Source organism: Annulohypoxylon truncatum (assembly GCF_022578515.1).
Source record: "Annulohypoxylon truncatum strain CBS 140777 unplaced genomic scaffold F4807scaffold_1, whole genome shotgun sequence".
Taxonomy (NCBI): Eukaryota; Fungi; Ascomycota; class Sordariomycetes; order Xylariales; family Hypoxylaceae; genus Annulohypoxylon; species Annulohypoxylon truncatum.
This window is the reverse complement of record NW_025953787.1, coordinates 1,753,059-1,769,091: the sequence shown is the minus strand read 5'-3', so window position 1 is coordinate 1,769,091 and position 16,033 is coordinate 1,753,059. Positions and strand designations below refer to the sequence as shown.

At 49.9% G+C, this 16,033-nt stretch overlaps 3 protein-coding genes across 3 annotated transcripts; 1 reads left to right on the top strand and 2 right to left on the bottom strand.

Annotated features, from left to right (window-relative positions):
- Positions 1 to 757: 757 nt before the first annotated feature.
- Positions 758 to 2,282, top strand: F4807DRAFT_449381 (glycoside hydrolase family 28 protein; the record flags this gene model as incomplete). The annotated part of the gene is made up of 3 exons (XM_048000015.1): positions 758 to 1,283; positions 1,440 to 1,594; positions 1,728 to 2,282. 3 exons carry the CDS (start codon positions 758 to 760, stop codon positions 2,280 to 2,282), a joined length of 1,236 nt encoding a protein of 411 aa, XP_047859581.1.
- Positions 2,283 to 2,434: 152 nt separating this feature from the next.
- Positions 2,435 to 5,695, bottom strand: F4807DRAFT_19499 (uncharacterized protein). Its single transcript, XM_047993743.1, has 2 exons — positions 5,299 to 5,695; positions 2,435 to 5,196 (listed from the first exon to the last, which is right to left on the bottom strand). The coding sequence occupies exons 1-2, from the start codon at positions 5,376 to 5,378 to the stop codon at positions 2,577 to 2,579; spliced, it is 2,700 nt and encodes an 899-aa protein (XP_047859580.1). The 5' UTR covers positions 5,379 to 5,695; the 3' UTR covers positions 2,435 to 2,576.
- A 5,285-nt stretch (positions 5,696 to 10,980) lies between these two features.
- Positions 10,981 to 14,495, bottom strand: F4807DRAFT_19478 (uncharacterized protein). Its single transcript, XM_047993738.1, has one exon. The coding sequence runs from the start codon at positions 14,111 to 14,113 to the stop codon at positions 11,075 to 11,077; it is 3,039 nt and encodes a 1,012-aa protein (XP_047859579.1). The 5' UTR covers positions 14,114 to 14,495; the 3' UTR covers positions 10,981 to 11,074.
- Between the last annotated feature and the right edge of the window lie 1,538 nt (positions 14,496 to 16,033).

Sequence of the window (16,033 nt, the reverse complement as noted above, 5' to 3'; positions counted from 1 at the left end):
ATACGAAGTCACTTATGTCCAATAGCAGCACTCTCCATGGCGATCAAGTTCAAGGGAGAGAAATCTGTATTTTGCAGATATGCACTCGAAGTAGATAACGTCGCGTCCCCGATTTCCCCAAACTTCCCCATAGAATTAATTTGCCGTATTTCGAAGCTCTCCCCCTTTTCTCAAATGCCTAGGTAGTCCAGACCCCAGATTTTAATATCCGCTTAATCAACATCTCCCTTTTCTTCCACCCCCAATTCACATTAGCCGAGTTCCTTGACCTGGCTTAACATCCATACATATAACTTCTCAGCCACGCACATTGATTTGAGCGCGTCCACGTACAGGATGCGGAATGCCACGTTTTCCCCTAATATAGTATCATCATAGCATATACCCAGGCATCTTGTCGCTTGCACTGTAACCTCATCCTGCCCCTCTCCTCCTTCCACCGCCCACCATGGCTCGACCGAGGTAGCCTAGACCTCGCGAAGATCAACTCGGTAATATGGATTACTTGATTCTATGGACCTGGAAATTTTCGACACTGAGGGGTGGCGTTGTATGAAATATACTCGGACTGGCAAGGTCTTTGCTAAGAGGGAAAGCTCTCCGTTTTCCTATAGAACGCCGTGGTTCTTATTCCTGTTTCCCGCTATCACACCTTTCAGGCCCTCTATTTTTTTTTTTTTTTTTCAAGAAATAGACGCCGATTACACGATTCCTTCATAGCCGTAGAAAAGACTACTATATGAGGGATACAAGAGCAATGAAGCTCCTTCTACCTGCTATTCTGGCGCTCGTCAGCAGCGCGTCAGCGGCCCTCAACGTCACAGGCTCGACATGTACCGTGACGCCATTGACGGAAGGCGTCAACGGACAGGAACCGGACGATACGCCGCAGATCCTGGATGCCTTCAAACAGTGTGGGGTGAACGGCAAGGTCATCCTCACCGAAGGAATGTTCCACATCGGGCAAGTGATGGATCTTCAAAATCTCCAGAACGTAGACGTAGAGATCCATGGAACTCTACGATGGTCCTCTGATATCCAGTACTGGCTGCGCAGCAGCATCGGCGTCGAGTACGCGCAGCGGTCGACTGCCTGGCGCATCGGTGGCCAGGGCATAAGCCTCCGCGGTTTCGGCAAAGCTCTCTTCGATGGCCAAGGCCAGCTGTGGTATGATGAGAACAGAAGCGGGAGTAATCAGATGGGACGACCGATTAGCTTAACCCTCTGGCACGCGAAGGATGTTTTGATTGACGGAATTACATGGAGACAGAGCCAGTTCTGGCGTAAGTGATTCAATCTTATTTGCCAATCTAGTTCCAGTCACATAATTTCGATGCCGGATGTCTGATTTAAGAAAATCATTCACGTGGACCCCAAGATTAGAGAAGTGTGAGTAACAGCGACTCCGAACTGAAGCTAATGAGGAAACATACATTTAGATACCTTCGTCGCCTACAGCGAGAATATCACCATGACGAACCTTGACATGAACTCGACAAGTAATAGCCAGTGGAGTACCGTGAACACTGATGGTACCGACACCTGGAACTCGAAGGACGTATTCATAAAAAATTGGACGGTGACATGTGGTGATGTAAGGTTTTTTTCAATACCCCTATCTTCTTCTCATTCTTCCTCCCCGCCCCTCAACTCAAACCCCCACGCAGACCAACAAGCACCAGCAACACCAACAACCAACAGAACACCAGCTCTAACCAACCATCTAGGACTGCATAGCCGTCAAAGGCAACAGCACCAACATCCAAGTCTACGACGTGCACTGCTACGAGTCGGGCTGCGCCACGATCGGGTCTCTGGGCAACCCGAGCAACGTGGCGGACTACGTCGACAACGTCATCTTCGACAACATAACCTGCACGCACAGCTCGAACGCGGCGTGGATCAAGACCTACGCCGGCACCGGCCACGTCAAGAACGTCACCTTCTCCAACATCCGGTCCGAGGACGTCAACCAGCCCATCTACGTCACCTCCTGCATCTACTCCAACACCGGCTGCGACTCGAGCCGCCTCCCCATCTCCGACGTCCGCTGGATCAACGTCACCGGCACTTCGCGCTACAACATCGCCGCCGCCATGCACTGCAGCGCCTCGAGCCCGTGTTCCGGCTTCACTTTCGAGAATGTCGATATCACCCCGCTGGACGGCACGAGCACACCCAAGTACCTCTGCAGCAACATCCAAGGCCAGGAAAGCTCCGGAATTCCCTGCACGGGAACCTGTCCGGCGGGCTGGCCGCAGCAGCTGAGCGGAAATCGTTAAGCTTCATATGATGGCAAAGAACAACCTCTGAATTGAGCGAAGGTATGAAGGATGCAGTTGAAAATCCTGCATAGTGAAACTCTGTCATGTCCAAAAAAAGAAAGAATTAAAAATAATTCGTAGTCGTATCCAAAGCGTGACCTATCCATATCTCATTACTCGTCACCCTGATTTTTAGTTTCGTTCATTACCAAACCCGTATCTATAAAACGCACGTAATCTTCGTACCCAGTCGTATCCGTATATCATACCCTTAGGCCTTTATAATCTAATGCAATCGTAAAACCCTCGTCTCTATTCCCACCTCTGCCATTCTCTTCTAGCCCGGTCGATCTCCGCCTCCACCCACGCCGCGCCCAAAATGTTCCTATCGAGCCCCACGATCCTCGCGTGATATTCCTGTTCTTTAACCCTGCGCTCCCTAATCTTGCTCTCGAGAAAATTCAGATCGCCGTGTCGCACCGCCGCCTTGAATATGCTCCGCATGCGCTCCGAGTACAGCTGGCAAGCGGCCAATGGGAGTTTCTGCGGGTTCTTGTGGAAGGTGGCCGCGAGCGAGCTATTGTCGCTCTGGATCATCGGCCAGACCACCTCTCCGAAGCACTCCTCGCACACCGTAAAATGCGGGATCGACCGCATGATGTACCACTTGCCGTTCCGGACCGGGTTCTCGCGGGCGCACTCGGGAACCTCCGTCGAATCGCGGATCCTATCGGCTAGCGCCTGGACGTCTGGCGTGCTCTTCGTGATGAGGGCCTTGTCGGACGCCGCCTCCAGGAGGTCGAAGTAGAACAAGAACCTGCGTTCGTTCTCTTGGTGCATGGCGCAGACGCCCCTCGTGAGCCCAGCAGGCGAATCCATGTGGACGAACAAGCCGGTCAGATTAGGGAGCAGTACTTCGACAGTCTTCGCGCAAGTATAGCAGACGTTGAAGCTTTCGATAGGATAGCCCGAACGAGGGTCCTTGACAGAAAACCAGATACGAGAAGCCTCTCTAGGCCCCGTGCATGGCTGGTTCTTAGCGGCAACGTTAGCGATGTTTCGAAACAGCGCTAGATCCGCCTTCCCATACTTCCCGGTTAGAAAGTATGCCATATGGTAGTACCGAGAAGTCCCAAAGTCGCAGGCGGTCGGTCGGTCGATTGCGCGGAACGGTGCCGGAACGAAGTGGTGAGCAAATTCCGTGTTAGAAAATGTAGCTTCGTAGCATGACGGGCAAATGTTAAAGTTGTCGCAGCGAGGAAGCGTTAGCCAATCAACATATCCTGCAACTGGGTTCTTCCGAGGACAACGATTCATATCGGGGAGCTCGCCAGCTTGAACATCATCCAGATATCGTCTATAAGGAGTGGTAGGCTGAGTTGTGCTGACAATGTCTCTTAATGGACTTGTTTCTACCGGTTGCCGAGGTTGTCGGTGAGGGCTAGACGACAACGATGATGCCGAAGAACGCGGACCTAGCGGGACAGGCCCTGTTCTTGGTGGTGTTCTGGGTGGCGGTGGTGGAAGTGTTGTCGACTTGCGGGGGTCGGTGGGAGTGGAACCCGAATTCATCGACGCCGCGGTGGCTGCTGCGACAACAGCCGGAATTGCTACAGAAGCAGAAGAATTTAACAAAGACTTAGCTGTGGATGTACGAGATAATGGTGGCTTGGAGCGCTGCTCGCCTCGCGAGAACTTAATATCTTTCGGGAATGTAGAGCTGCGCGGACTTGAAGATGGTGAATCTCTCTGTGAATCCCTCTCATAAACTTGAGAAGTCCTCGCCGACGAAACAGGTGAGGGTCCGCGAGATCTTCGCTTGTCGCTTGATCTCAATTCTGGCGCAGGCTGAAGGGAAGGTTTTGTATTGGATACTGCTGATTCTCGTCGACGGTGGGAATGAACCTCGTGCGGTACCTCCTCGTCACTTGAGTAGTAATATTCTCCGTGAATCGGAGACTTCCGCTTCTCTGTAGAATTGGATACAACCTCAGATCGCGCATAACCATTTCGGTCTGCTCGAGGAGACCGGGGCTCGGCATATTGACGCGGTTTCTCGTAATCTACTCTTGAGGGTGCTTTCGTCTGTTGAGGGGAATCCGCAGTTGAGCGTCGTTTATGATGAGTAGGACTTGTCGACTTGATTGGTTTGTCCTTATACCTCCTATCTTCGCGAGGGCTCTGCCTCTCATATTGGATATTTGAATGAGATGAGCGATTACGGTGGTGGGTGTAAGGGCTTGATCCACCCTGATAATACGCTCGATCTCGTCCCCGGCTGGAATGCTCTATTACATCTGGCGATAACATCTTCCCATCCTGAAGCCGAGAACTGATGCGGGGCGAGAAGTAATCTTCGCCATCCTTGTCGGAACGCCCCGCCGACTTTGGTCTTCTCACTTCATCAGGCGACCGTGGCTTATACTTCATATCGGTGACGATAGTGGGCAGATGCTCGGGTTTACTGCGACGCTTCTCATAATTTGGTTGTGTATCCCGCCTCTTTTCATACTCTTCTTCACGATGCGCACGCGCCTCATATTTGCGGCCCGTATTCGCCTCATAAGAAGTAAGCTCTGGCTCAGGTTCAGGATTGAACTCTCTAGACTTAGGTCGCTTTGGTAACTTCTTAGCACCGTGCGAATGATCGTCTGAAGAATCAGATGTGGTCGGCACTAAAATGAACCGCCTCTCCGGGTTGTACTCGTGTACAGGAAGTAAGATGGGGTACTGTTCAGGATCCCCACGATGAATCGGTTCCTCGCCGGGTGTCGCAGAGATCGGAGACCCGTGTTCTTTGGCGAGTGAATCGTTCTCATCCTCAACACACGGAGGCGGAGGATAATTGCGCAAGCGACCGAGGTTACGAGGTAACTGACTCGGCGTCACATTCACAAAGGAGGATTGACTCGATGTGGTGCTCGAGGTTAAACTGCATTATTCGTTACGTCTCAGCAAAGCCGCTCAAAGTCCAGCCTACACGGATTCATTTGACTAGGCTTGGTTCTAAACAAGTTGAGCTCAATCAACTTACACCCTTGTATCTGGGCTCCTAGCCCTGGAATTCGGCCAATAGCCTTGTCGTAGAAACGCATCGACGTCGACATCAACCATGTTGGCGAAATTCGACGGTCTTTATTGGAAGCCTGCTCCTAGGACATAGGACATGGCAAGGAGGATCCGCTGACGAGCAGGAGAAGTGCGGTAGATATGTAATCTAAACAGCCTGCTTCTCCAGCCTACTTCACCAGCCCCGAGGAGATTTCGCCGATCCGGGCTTAGCTCTATTTTGGAGAGTTGCAGGATGACAAGCAGGTCAGAAACAAGTTACGGGAAATTAACTGCTGCAAATGATAGCTCGCAAGCGTTGGGAAGCTTATGTACTGTGTCAATTGCCGACTGCGGGAGTCGGCGATAGACTCTTCGTGATTAATTTGAAATTTGACGGGAGAAAAGAATAAAGATGATACTTGAATCATCGAAGCAGAATCCTGGAGAGTGTTGGCTTTAGAGCGGTTTAAAGACGTCAAGTGACCCAGTGAGGCAGTGTGTCTTAAAAAGGATGACCCCCAAAAGCGCCTCAGGGTCAGTGGCTTCGGACCTTGCCGTTCCCACGCTATTCTCTCCTTCAACATTTCTTTTTTCTTCCCCTTAGCTGTTGTGGCACTAACCAAGACGGTCTAGCTGATGTACGAAAATAATATCCAAGTGCCGTGGCCTATATTCGCCGCGTTCCCTCGATAGCCTTGTTACTGCACCTCGTATGCAGTTGCGCGAATGGAATAGGGAGCGGGGGGGTGCAAACCACAAACCAGGGGTTCTTTTCCAACCCGTCGTCGAGACGTTGCAGCCACCCATGTATCTGGATTCTGGCTCAGCTTAGATTTAGATGAACCGGTTGGAACTGTTCGTCTTTGCCCCTCACTAATCCTAACCAGGTAGCGTCCGTAAGCTGGGACTGGTATGGACTGGCTGGCTGGGAACACTTACTCCGCAGAGATGGAGCAGATCCATATTGGCTTGGCTTTAGCCTTGGATACATGAAGGTTCCATTCCCATGTTCCATCTTCCCACGTACCGTATGTCGTACGTCGTACTGCATACACGCATAACACTCTGTTATGCATATACACCTTCAGAATAATAAGACCCTTCTCGCCCGGGTACACACCTTGATCTGTTTGCAAGGTGTGCTTTGCATATCTACCGACTCTTAGTTCGGGCGTCGACCGTGTACGCATACGAACTCGTGGGAAAGAGGCGACAGTTCGTCCATATGCTATCGCCCGAGAGAACTAATAATCTCCGCTTGTTACCTCGTCGCCTGTCTGTACACCTTAGACGGGCAGAACATGATCGAGGTTGACCAGCATTGCCTGTTTTCTGTCATGGCTTGTACTTTGAAAGAATATCAAATTGCGTTGTCGTCTTGGTACGTGACGCTGCACTTCTCGTCTCCAGTAGAGGGTATCACCCTAACGAAATGAGTGGTCAGCAAGATACCAGACGACGGTTGCTTTCGAGCCTCGGTTACGAGTTTTGTTGTTTGAATGATGACTGGACTTTACCTGGTCATGGAACCTCGCATGAGAGAAATGTAATTCCCCACATTCATCATGAAACTGACAGCACCCTCCGTGTACGTAAAGCGGCGGTGACAAACTAAAAAACAAGTTGAATGAGCATCATTACCGAGTAAGGCGACTTGCAGACTGGACGCGAAATCAAGTTTAATTGTAGGAGAATGGAACATGACATACTTGATCATATCCCAATACCTGTCACGCATACTGTTGAAGGAAACTTTTGGGTTGAAAGTTGTGAATGTGTCTCCAGCTTTTCGCATTTCTTAGATGTCTCTCACCCTGCTACCACGTAGTAGAGGGTCCCTGCGGGTTACCATGCAGCCAATACTCCGACGTCACACCTTATGCGACGACTTCTTGCTACAGAAGCGCGAGGCAGCGCCCTGTCGCTACCCAAAGTTTCACCACAGCTTTTTTTTTAGAGCTAGAGAGCCTCGGATGTAGCTCTCACAATTATCAGGGTGACATAAAATAGTAGCTAGGACATACTATTCGCCGCGACGCATATTCCGACGCATGCAGCTAAATATCACGATATCGAGATTCCGCTGCGCTGGGACCTCTCATATGCTTCAAATAAAGCCGTACTTCACGCCATGAGGGTCATGGTTGCCACACCTCTTATTCTTGAACCCTTAGAAAGGAAACCAAGTGAGTTGATCGAAAGTTTTGGCCATGGCATGCCTTCATGGAATGGCGCCACCCTCTCTATCGTACGTGTGAGGCTGTAGATCTAGTCATACAGCTCCGATTAACTTAGGACCGCGTCAACCGGGCCGGCCACTGATGGTGGCTAATCTAAGATGACCACCAAAGAATCATTGGACCCTGAAGCTGGATTGTCGTCTTTCCCCTGAGGATCAATGCAAAGATCAACGGAGCGTTAGCTGATACAAGTACGGTTGTGCTTCGAATTTTACGCCTCGTTCCTCGGTGTAGATTCGATACAGGTTCCATCTATTACCCGTTCAGGGACTCGAATAACCGATCCGGTCAACATAAAAAGCTGTTATTGGGTGAGCCCCTCGTTTGTTGCTAGTCTCACAAGAGAACACTGCGAGGAGGCAACAATAAGCGTAGTTTGCTGATAGATGCCGTGAGCCCGTTGAAACTCTCGATGGCAATGTGGAACAACACGAGAGGTTCCATTCAGCAGCATAAGGCCCTAACTGTACGCATGAGTCAAACTTGAAGCAGTGAAGGATCAGGAGATGAGCGATAGAGGATATTGTTGTACAACGTCGCGTAGACTTAGTACATTACGCGTCAACCTTGTAAAGACGACAGACGACTGCTAGGGCATCGAAGCGCCATTTGATGAGAAATAGGCTCTTGCCTAGTGTTGTCCTACATTGTCAAGTTGCTAGTGTTGCAGGGAAGCAGGCACGCGAGGAAATCACCACGTAAAGTCTTGTGGTGGCAAACATGACCGGTTTAAGCGCTCCCGTCGTTGACATGGACACTACGGTAGAGAAACATGAGTCTCACTCCTAATTGAACTATACGGTAGAGGACATACTATTGGGTCTGGTTACTATTCCGTAGCCTTCCTTGGCTAGATAGGACAGCTCAGCACTAAGGTAATGTTGTGCTCTCTTATGATCTGTTAGATAACAAAAATGTTAGTATAAATCATCTTCATCAGAAACAACCCGACTATCACGACGGCCGTGGTTTCGGTCCATGGTATAAATGATAGGAGGCTAGGTTGTCCTCTACACAAGGAAGAGCCATACATTTCTGGACCCTATGTTGCAGAGGAGCTCCCGCTAATGCTAGATACCAGCATGTGCGGAGTCACGGCCGTATACCGAGTTAGATGGGTACTGATACGTCCAAAGGAGTCGGCTGTTATTCATGGCAAGGAATCTGTCGCAACCTACAGCCAAGGACAATACAATACGAGTTCGATCACGATCAGCTCCCGAAAGTAGTAGATCTTGGGGGTAAAGAAGTGATGAATTGTCCTTGTCTAGACAGTAGCACCGGCCTAGTGTATGAGAATGAGTGTGGATGCACAGACAAGAGCAACGGCTTTTAAGCGTCGATGATGATGTAGCCCGAGAGATTGTAAACTTAAAGAGACCGTCAGCAAAGATCGCGGGGAAGACAGCGTCCACCGCAGATCGGCAGCAACAAACCGGATCCGTGTAGTAACATTCACCTAATAACTCTTCGTCTAGATCGAATCCCCATAGATATTGTATGCGTAAGCCGAGCCCGATGATAGCATCTGCACCTGTCCAACTTAGTAGCATCGCGATGAGAATAATCTTTACGGGTAAGCTATCAATCGCCCGAGGGGTAAGTTAAAACGAGAACACGTTACGAAGGACCCGTAGTCAGGAAACGGACCCCGTTAATTCGGTTACCATCGACCGGATGCCGAACGCGTGGCAGGCTATTGTAGGACGACATTCAACCCCGAGCTTGCTGGGGCAACGGCACGGTCCGTTACAGACGGGCTTTCAATCTACACGCAAGGCCGATGCCCTATACGTATAGCAGTGCCCGACACGGGTGTGGATATAGGCGGTTGTATCGATCTAGGTCTAGACCTGTCATCGTACGATGAGATAGATGAGTTGTAAAGACGAAAACGTTGGGATGAGGCCTGTAAGTTTGATTAAGGCTTAAGGAGGCAAGATGTTGTTCTTAACTATTGCATGTGGTTCCTAATTCTTTCATTTAAGCAGGTCATCAAGGCTCTTAGGATACTTATAATTGCAAGTTTAACCATATATATCTTACTAGATGACTATATCTAATATAGGTACCTACCTAGGTAGCTACTTCCCTACCACGGATGCGGTTTTAAGTGCATATCAAGTAGGAAGCCACCCCCTATGTTATTACGACATGCGATGTACACACCCACTCATGTTGAACGGTGAGATATTCCTATAAAAAAGGAATGCATTTATGGATTACGTAGCGACACGGGAAATAAGGAGAAAAAAAGAAAAAAAAGAAAAAAAAATAAGATGAAATATGAACGTTAAGAGGCCCGGCCTAGGATCTGTTGATCGGCTCCTAGCTACTGCGCCCCCGCTATTGGGTATTTCTTTGCCTCTCTTTTTCAAGATCCCAAGATTGCACTTGCAACTCCCGAGAATCGAACCCTAGACCTCCCCATTGCAGGGGGGTCGTTAGAGCAGGAACGATGGGGTGTCTGTGACACATCCACTTGACCATTCTGTATGTTCAGGCCGCGGATTTGGTGCCGCCGATGGAAATCAGTGACTCTACTGTGCTATCTAACCTTCATATCGGTTGCTGCCTGGTGAACTGACCACCTGACTGGCCGGTTGACAGTGCAGATAGCATCGAAGAATTTAGGTGGGAAGCTACACTTACAGTGTTGATTACCTTGCTAATACACTTCCCCTTTATCAGATAGCTCGCGTTATACGCCATTAATCAGGAATACCCCTTATCATGACACTGAGGCATTCAGGGATGACGATGACACTAAGCAAACGCCCATCATGCTACTTGCCCGCCCGACACGATCGGTTCATCATCTGCTATTCGTGACGCGTCGTCTATTATCTGGGGCTGTCTAACGCGATCGAAGCATGATCTATTCGAAACGAAGGGGAGATCGGAAGGCTACTAATACTGATAGGCAATAAAACCTGGCTAGTATACTTACCTAGGTACCTAGCTGTGCTACTTCTAGGCCTTCAGTGATCCTGAGCAGTTGACGACTACGCTTACCTCAAGGAAAAGCAAAAGGGGGTCTCGAGCTACTAATCACGCAAATCAACAAATAAGTCAAGACCACGTAATTGTTTAAATGCCTTATCATATTGTATGTAAAGTAGTAAGGACGCCCTGGCTCCCATCTTGAGTGCCGGAGCCCTGCTTCTGTAACCAAAGCGGGTATTGGTGGTAGAGAACGATGCTCAAAAGACAAGAAAAGTAAAAAAGGGTGCGTGGGTAGGTGTGTATGCGTATGTGTATGTGTAGGTATGTGTGTGGGTGCGAGTGTGTCAAAAGGGCGAGACCTAAAATGCAGGTAACCACCTGCCATAAGTAAAAGCCATTGAACACCGGGCCTGGTATGCTACCAATCCGAACCCTACCCCTTTTCCGGGTTTCTCTCAAATGGGATACTCCTCTTTCCCCTTTCCCCCGACGATCCAAAAACCAGCCCGTGGACTCCCCAACGCAGCCTTTTTCGAGATCAAAAATCGGTCGTTACGGGCCGTAAAGATGTTCCTAATTCCTCTTAAAGAGCCGTTTCGTACCGCCGACTTTTCCCATCTCGCCGAACTTCGTGTCAAGTCGTTGTTCCGGAGGAGGTATCCGATCGCCGCTAGCTATCCGGACTTTCTCCTTCACGCTCTCTACCCAAGCCCGGCTCTCGTCACTCATGTCTACCTTCCTTCCCTTCGGCCCGGCTAGCCCGAGAGAGCTGTCTTCCTCGTCCCAATCTACATGCGACGACGAACGTGACCTAGCCGATGTCTGAGAAGATGGTGAGTCAGCCCCGTGCTCAGTAGGAAACGGTGTCTTTGGAGGCCTTGGAGCCCCTTCCTCGCCCAGACTCTTCCTAGTTTTCCGGACTAAAAGGGGGGTGGGAGTATTAGGAGATTCCATCGCCGAGCCAGGTCGACTAGACGGGCTTGATCCTAAGCCACTTGGAACAGTCGGTAGATCTCTAATATCCACCTTCCCTTCGCCTTTAGAACGCGAGCTATGATGTACCGCGTACTCTCGCAGGTATTCGCCTAAGTCAGCCCATCCACCGCCAATCCGAACCATAACTCTCTCGCCTTTTTCTCCAACGCAGCGGATAAGCAGTTTCAGCGGAGGCTCGCCTGTAGAACGTGATAAATGGTAGACTCTAATGCCTTGACTGCTCTTCGTTTTCGCGCGTGGATCTCTCGCTGGTGCTAACATGAAGGAGGGAGTTCCACTGCGAGAGAACGAAGTGCCAGAGCGCGCAGATAAACTGGAGTTGCTCCGACGCGCAAAGTCCGAGGCCCTGGACTTAGGTCGGGCGGGGAGCTGAAGGTCTGGTGGATTCAGGTTAACAGCAGGTGTCCTCTTGATTCGGATCTTAGCCGGAATAGACTCGAGGATATCGCTGATTTGCTGATGGAGGTGCTCGTCTTCGCTGATAGAACTGATCGTACTCATGCGGCCTGGGCTACCGGCCTGACTTTCATCCTCGAACGAAGCATCGGCATCGAAGACCGAGGGGGCCTCAAGCGGGCTCCGAGGTGGACTGCTGCCTAGCTCTGGCAACGAAGCTATCTCGGGAACATCTTTGAACGTAACTGACGTAGATCGAGTCTTGTACCGTAAAGGCGGTGAGCTAGGTGGGCTGATATTGTCGCTTGAAAACGGCTCGTCAGGATCCGCCAAACGCGGCAGATCTGGCTCCATAGACCCCTCTCTAAATAGCGCGTTGTCTGAATTACCGAAGTTGTTAGAAGTGCCATGTATAACAGTAGAGGCAATAGATTGGTTGCTGGTCTTATGGTTAACGAAGCGGGCAGGAGGCAATTCGAGCTCTTCTCCTTCTCCCTCTTCGTCCACGGGCTCAAGCACCGAAGGCTCCAACACCGAAGATTCGAGCTCATCAGCAAAAACAGGCTCCCTCTCAACAGTTACCTCCGATTTCTTAAGTTCCGGGGGAGGACTGCGGATGATATTCCGGTCGACTTCGCCTAGAACAGGACTGGTACGTGGGTTTTCGGATGCTTGCCTGTTCTCTGGTCTATCGTGCGTCTGACCACGGGATTGCTTAGACGGCCGAGATAAACGCGGAAAATCCGGCATTACGCTAATTGATTTGGGAGTTGCCTTTTTGACAGCCACAGGTCGTTTCTTACTAGCACCATCATAGCTGAGGCTCGGGTCTTCAACCTTAGCGCCTGAGTTAACCTCACGTTGCTGCGCAGCAACCGTGCTTAAATCGATGACCTGCGAAGTCGACCCCTGGATATCCTTCCTCGGTTGGTTAACCAAGAACTTCACCGCAGTGGGTTTGGAAGACGCGGCAGGTCTTTCTTTCGGGAGCTCAGGGCTATTTTCCATATCTTCAGCAGACTTCGGGTCTGGTGTCGGTGAGGCAAATTGGTCAAAGTCAGATGGCACTGGCGAATATACGGTGGGGCTCGGACCTTCGACATGAATCTTTGGTCGTGGGGTTTCCGGCTCTGTTCGGATAGATACGTCCTTAGATGATCCCTCTCCCGCTAGAACCTTGCGCTCCGCAGTTGCTTCCCATATCGCATAGCCTCGCTCAATTTGTTCCATCTGATCAAGCCACGCATCGGGCAAGGTATCCATCGACCCCTCTAGAGAGTCAAGCATGTAATCTAAAGCGCGGCCTGGCTTCGTCACTTTCTGCTGTATGACGCGTTTTATGATATCGAATTCCTTTCTGGAAAGGCTAGACGAGTCATCGCGTCCAGTCGCTCGTGTAGGACTAGACTCTGGCGATTCGATCGCGTTCCAACCAGAACGTAACGCAACCTCCGCATCCGCCATCATGGTCATCAGAGACGGGATTTTTCGCAGGACAAGTAACCGCATAGTCCATGTATTTAAAAATCTCGTCAGTCTAGATAGGTTGGGCAAAGCTTGCATGGTGATAGCGGTGACGACCGCAGTCAAATCTTCCATCTTAGCAAACATAGAAGTTGATATCGTGGAGAGACCACTGTCGGAAAAAGCTGGACTGCTGGGTCGCGAAAGGGGCAGGATATGGTTGTGTAGAACTTGACTCTTAATCTCCTCTAGATCTAGTTCGTCCAAATCCCGCTGTATCTTCTCGACTCGTTTCTCGTAACGGTCCACGTCGGCAACGCGCAAGCTGCCAAGGTAGTCGGTATCGTAGGGAGGGTTGGATTCGGGCAGTTTACCCTTGTCGCCACGAGGTGGCGTCTCTGGTTCAAAAAGCTTCCTTTTCTTAGCAGGGGGCATCTCAAACCCGGTAGAGCCGTTACCCCTCTGCCAAGTCCAACTGGAGAGCTCTTCGAGCCAGTCGCGTATCTTTTTCGAAGCGATCGCGGTTCGCATCGCAAAGGCCTGCTCGGAGGCCGAGGCTTTGTCCATGCATGCTTTCAAGGCCCCGGTAGGGGATCGGAGAGCATCGACGGCGGCATTGGGGGAAAGTTGGGAAAGTAGGTCATCGCCTAGACGCTGTTGGTGACGCGACGGCGATTGCGAACTGGTGCGAATATAGGATCGACGAACGGCGCTCCGGGAGCCGGTAGGCGTGAAGACGCGTTGTTGGTCGGCCATGGCTAATTGCTATATTGGTTAGTATCCGGGAATGTGTCTCTGGTGCAACGCTCCGAACAGGCATTTCCAGCTCAGATATGACCTGTCGACACGGGTAGATGAGGTGGGAGATTTTAGATTCGTTCCTCCATAACTGGGGGCGACGGTGCAGTTTGTCGTTCGGAAACTCTCATCTCCTCGCGCTTTCTCTCTCTTCCTTAATTGACACCTGAACACCTTTGCTACCTTCCTGCTAGCTCGTCCTCCCAACTTGAGACAAAGCAGGGGCGATGTCCGGCAAGTCGTCGCGATTCTGGAAGATGGGCGGTCGTTCAAAGAAGGGTCTCAGTTTCTCCGGTTACCTGCAGCAGTCGGGAACCTGGGAACCTTGGAAAATAGCGAAGGTGGATATAGGTGGATAGAGATCAATCTAGTGTTTGGCTGATCAGTCTTGGTGACGTGTGTGACAGTGTGGATAATGATATGCGCGACGTGTATTGCGCTGAGTGTTCCCTTTTCCGTTTATTTTTATCAAAGAGCGACAGGTTAGCAAGTAACGTACACAGCGTACATAGGCTTTTGGAGAACAATGAAAAAAAACAAGCAATTATGAAAGTAACAAATTAAAGTGCAGGCAACCGATTCATAGAAGAAGAGCGCGGCCGCAGCCGAATAGAAAGGGACAAAAGGAGAAAAGAATGAAAGTAGTGTCTATCTAATGCTGCCGTGGGGAAGTTAAAAGATGAATAAAAGATGAATACGAAAATAGAAGTGACGAGCCGTGGATGACAACAACACGATACCTAGGTAGGTACCTAATGGACGAGTTTCATGAGAAACCACTATCCGGTACTAGCCCGGTAATCTTGGCTGTTTGCCCGCAGAAGCGCAGAGCGGCTGCACAAGGAGGATCCTGCCTCCACAAGCAGGTCATCAGCAACCTTAATTAGGTGTTAGCGAGCCGCCATAGCAACCAGTAGCAACCCGCGCTTAGTACTTCCCAATTAAACTTATTAAAGGTCGTAGCAGCGATCCAATCCAATTTAATTCGTTTGTTAAACCGGGGCCCCCTGTTCACTCTAGACCTCAGCCTCTATATGAGCTTTCCAACTTCCAGCTTCACCCATGGATAGCTTCTAATAACTAAACATAACCAACAACTCTGTCTTTACAAATTAATAATAGCCTATATCTTTTAAGACTTGATATCTTCTATATTGCCATATATTTCATAACATTCGGTTTATTCTGCTACATAATTTGTATACATGCTAAGGCCCTGAGTAAGAGGTAAGAAAGCGATGGGATTACAAAAAGAAACTCCTAATCTATCCAAGCGGCACTCGGCGGCCGGTCGAAGTTTGGTCCAATCTAAATAAGAGCCTCTTCCGCCACGAGGCTCTATTTAAGACAAGCCATGCTTTTCCGCGCACGGGCGCCGGGTCTATCAATTGGGGTAATGCCAATATCACATGGACATCGGGATTCCTGAGCTGCTGGGCCAATTACGAATGTCACTTCACACCCAAACCGGGCCCGAGTCAAAAAGCAAGACAAGCACGTCGTAAAAAAAAACACCTCGATATACTTATTCAACTATAGTAGCCAATATATATCTTCGTCCTGTCCCCACACACCTATCCAACGTCTATATCAAATCAAAGCCGACTACCCAACTCATCCCCTAATTCCATACTCGTAACGGGGTATAGAAAACAGAAAAAAGAACGAAATCATAAACCCACCCCATGAATTAAATAAGTAAAACTTTTTAACCACGCACCCAACACCTCAAACCCACGAATTGGAAAGGAAAAGGGAAGAGAAAGACCCAGAATACGCCCAATATCTATGAATCCAAGGCGATGATGAAACCTCCAACACCGTTTAAACCCCTATCCAAGAAACCCTGGTCATAAGCGAAGGTAAAAATCCTCATAA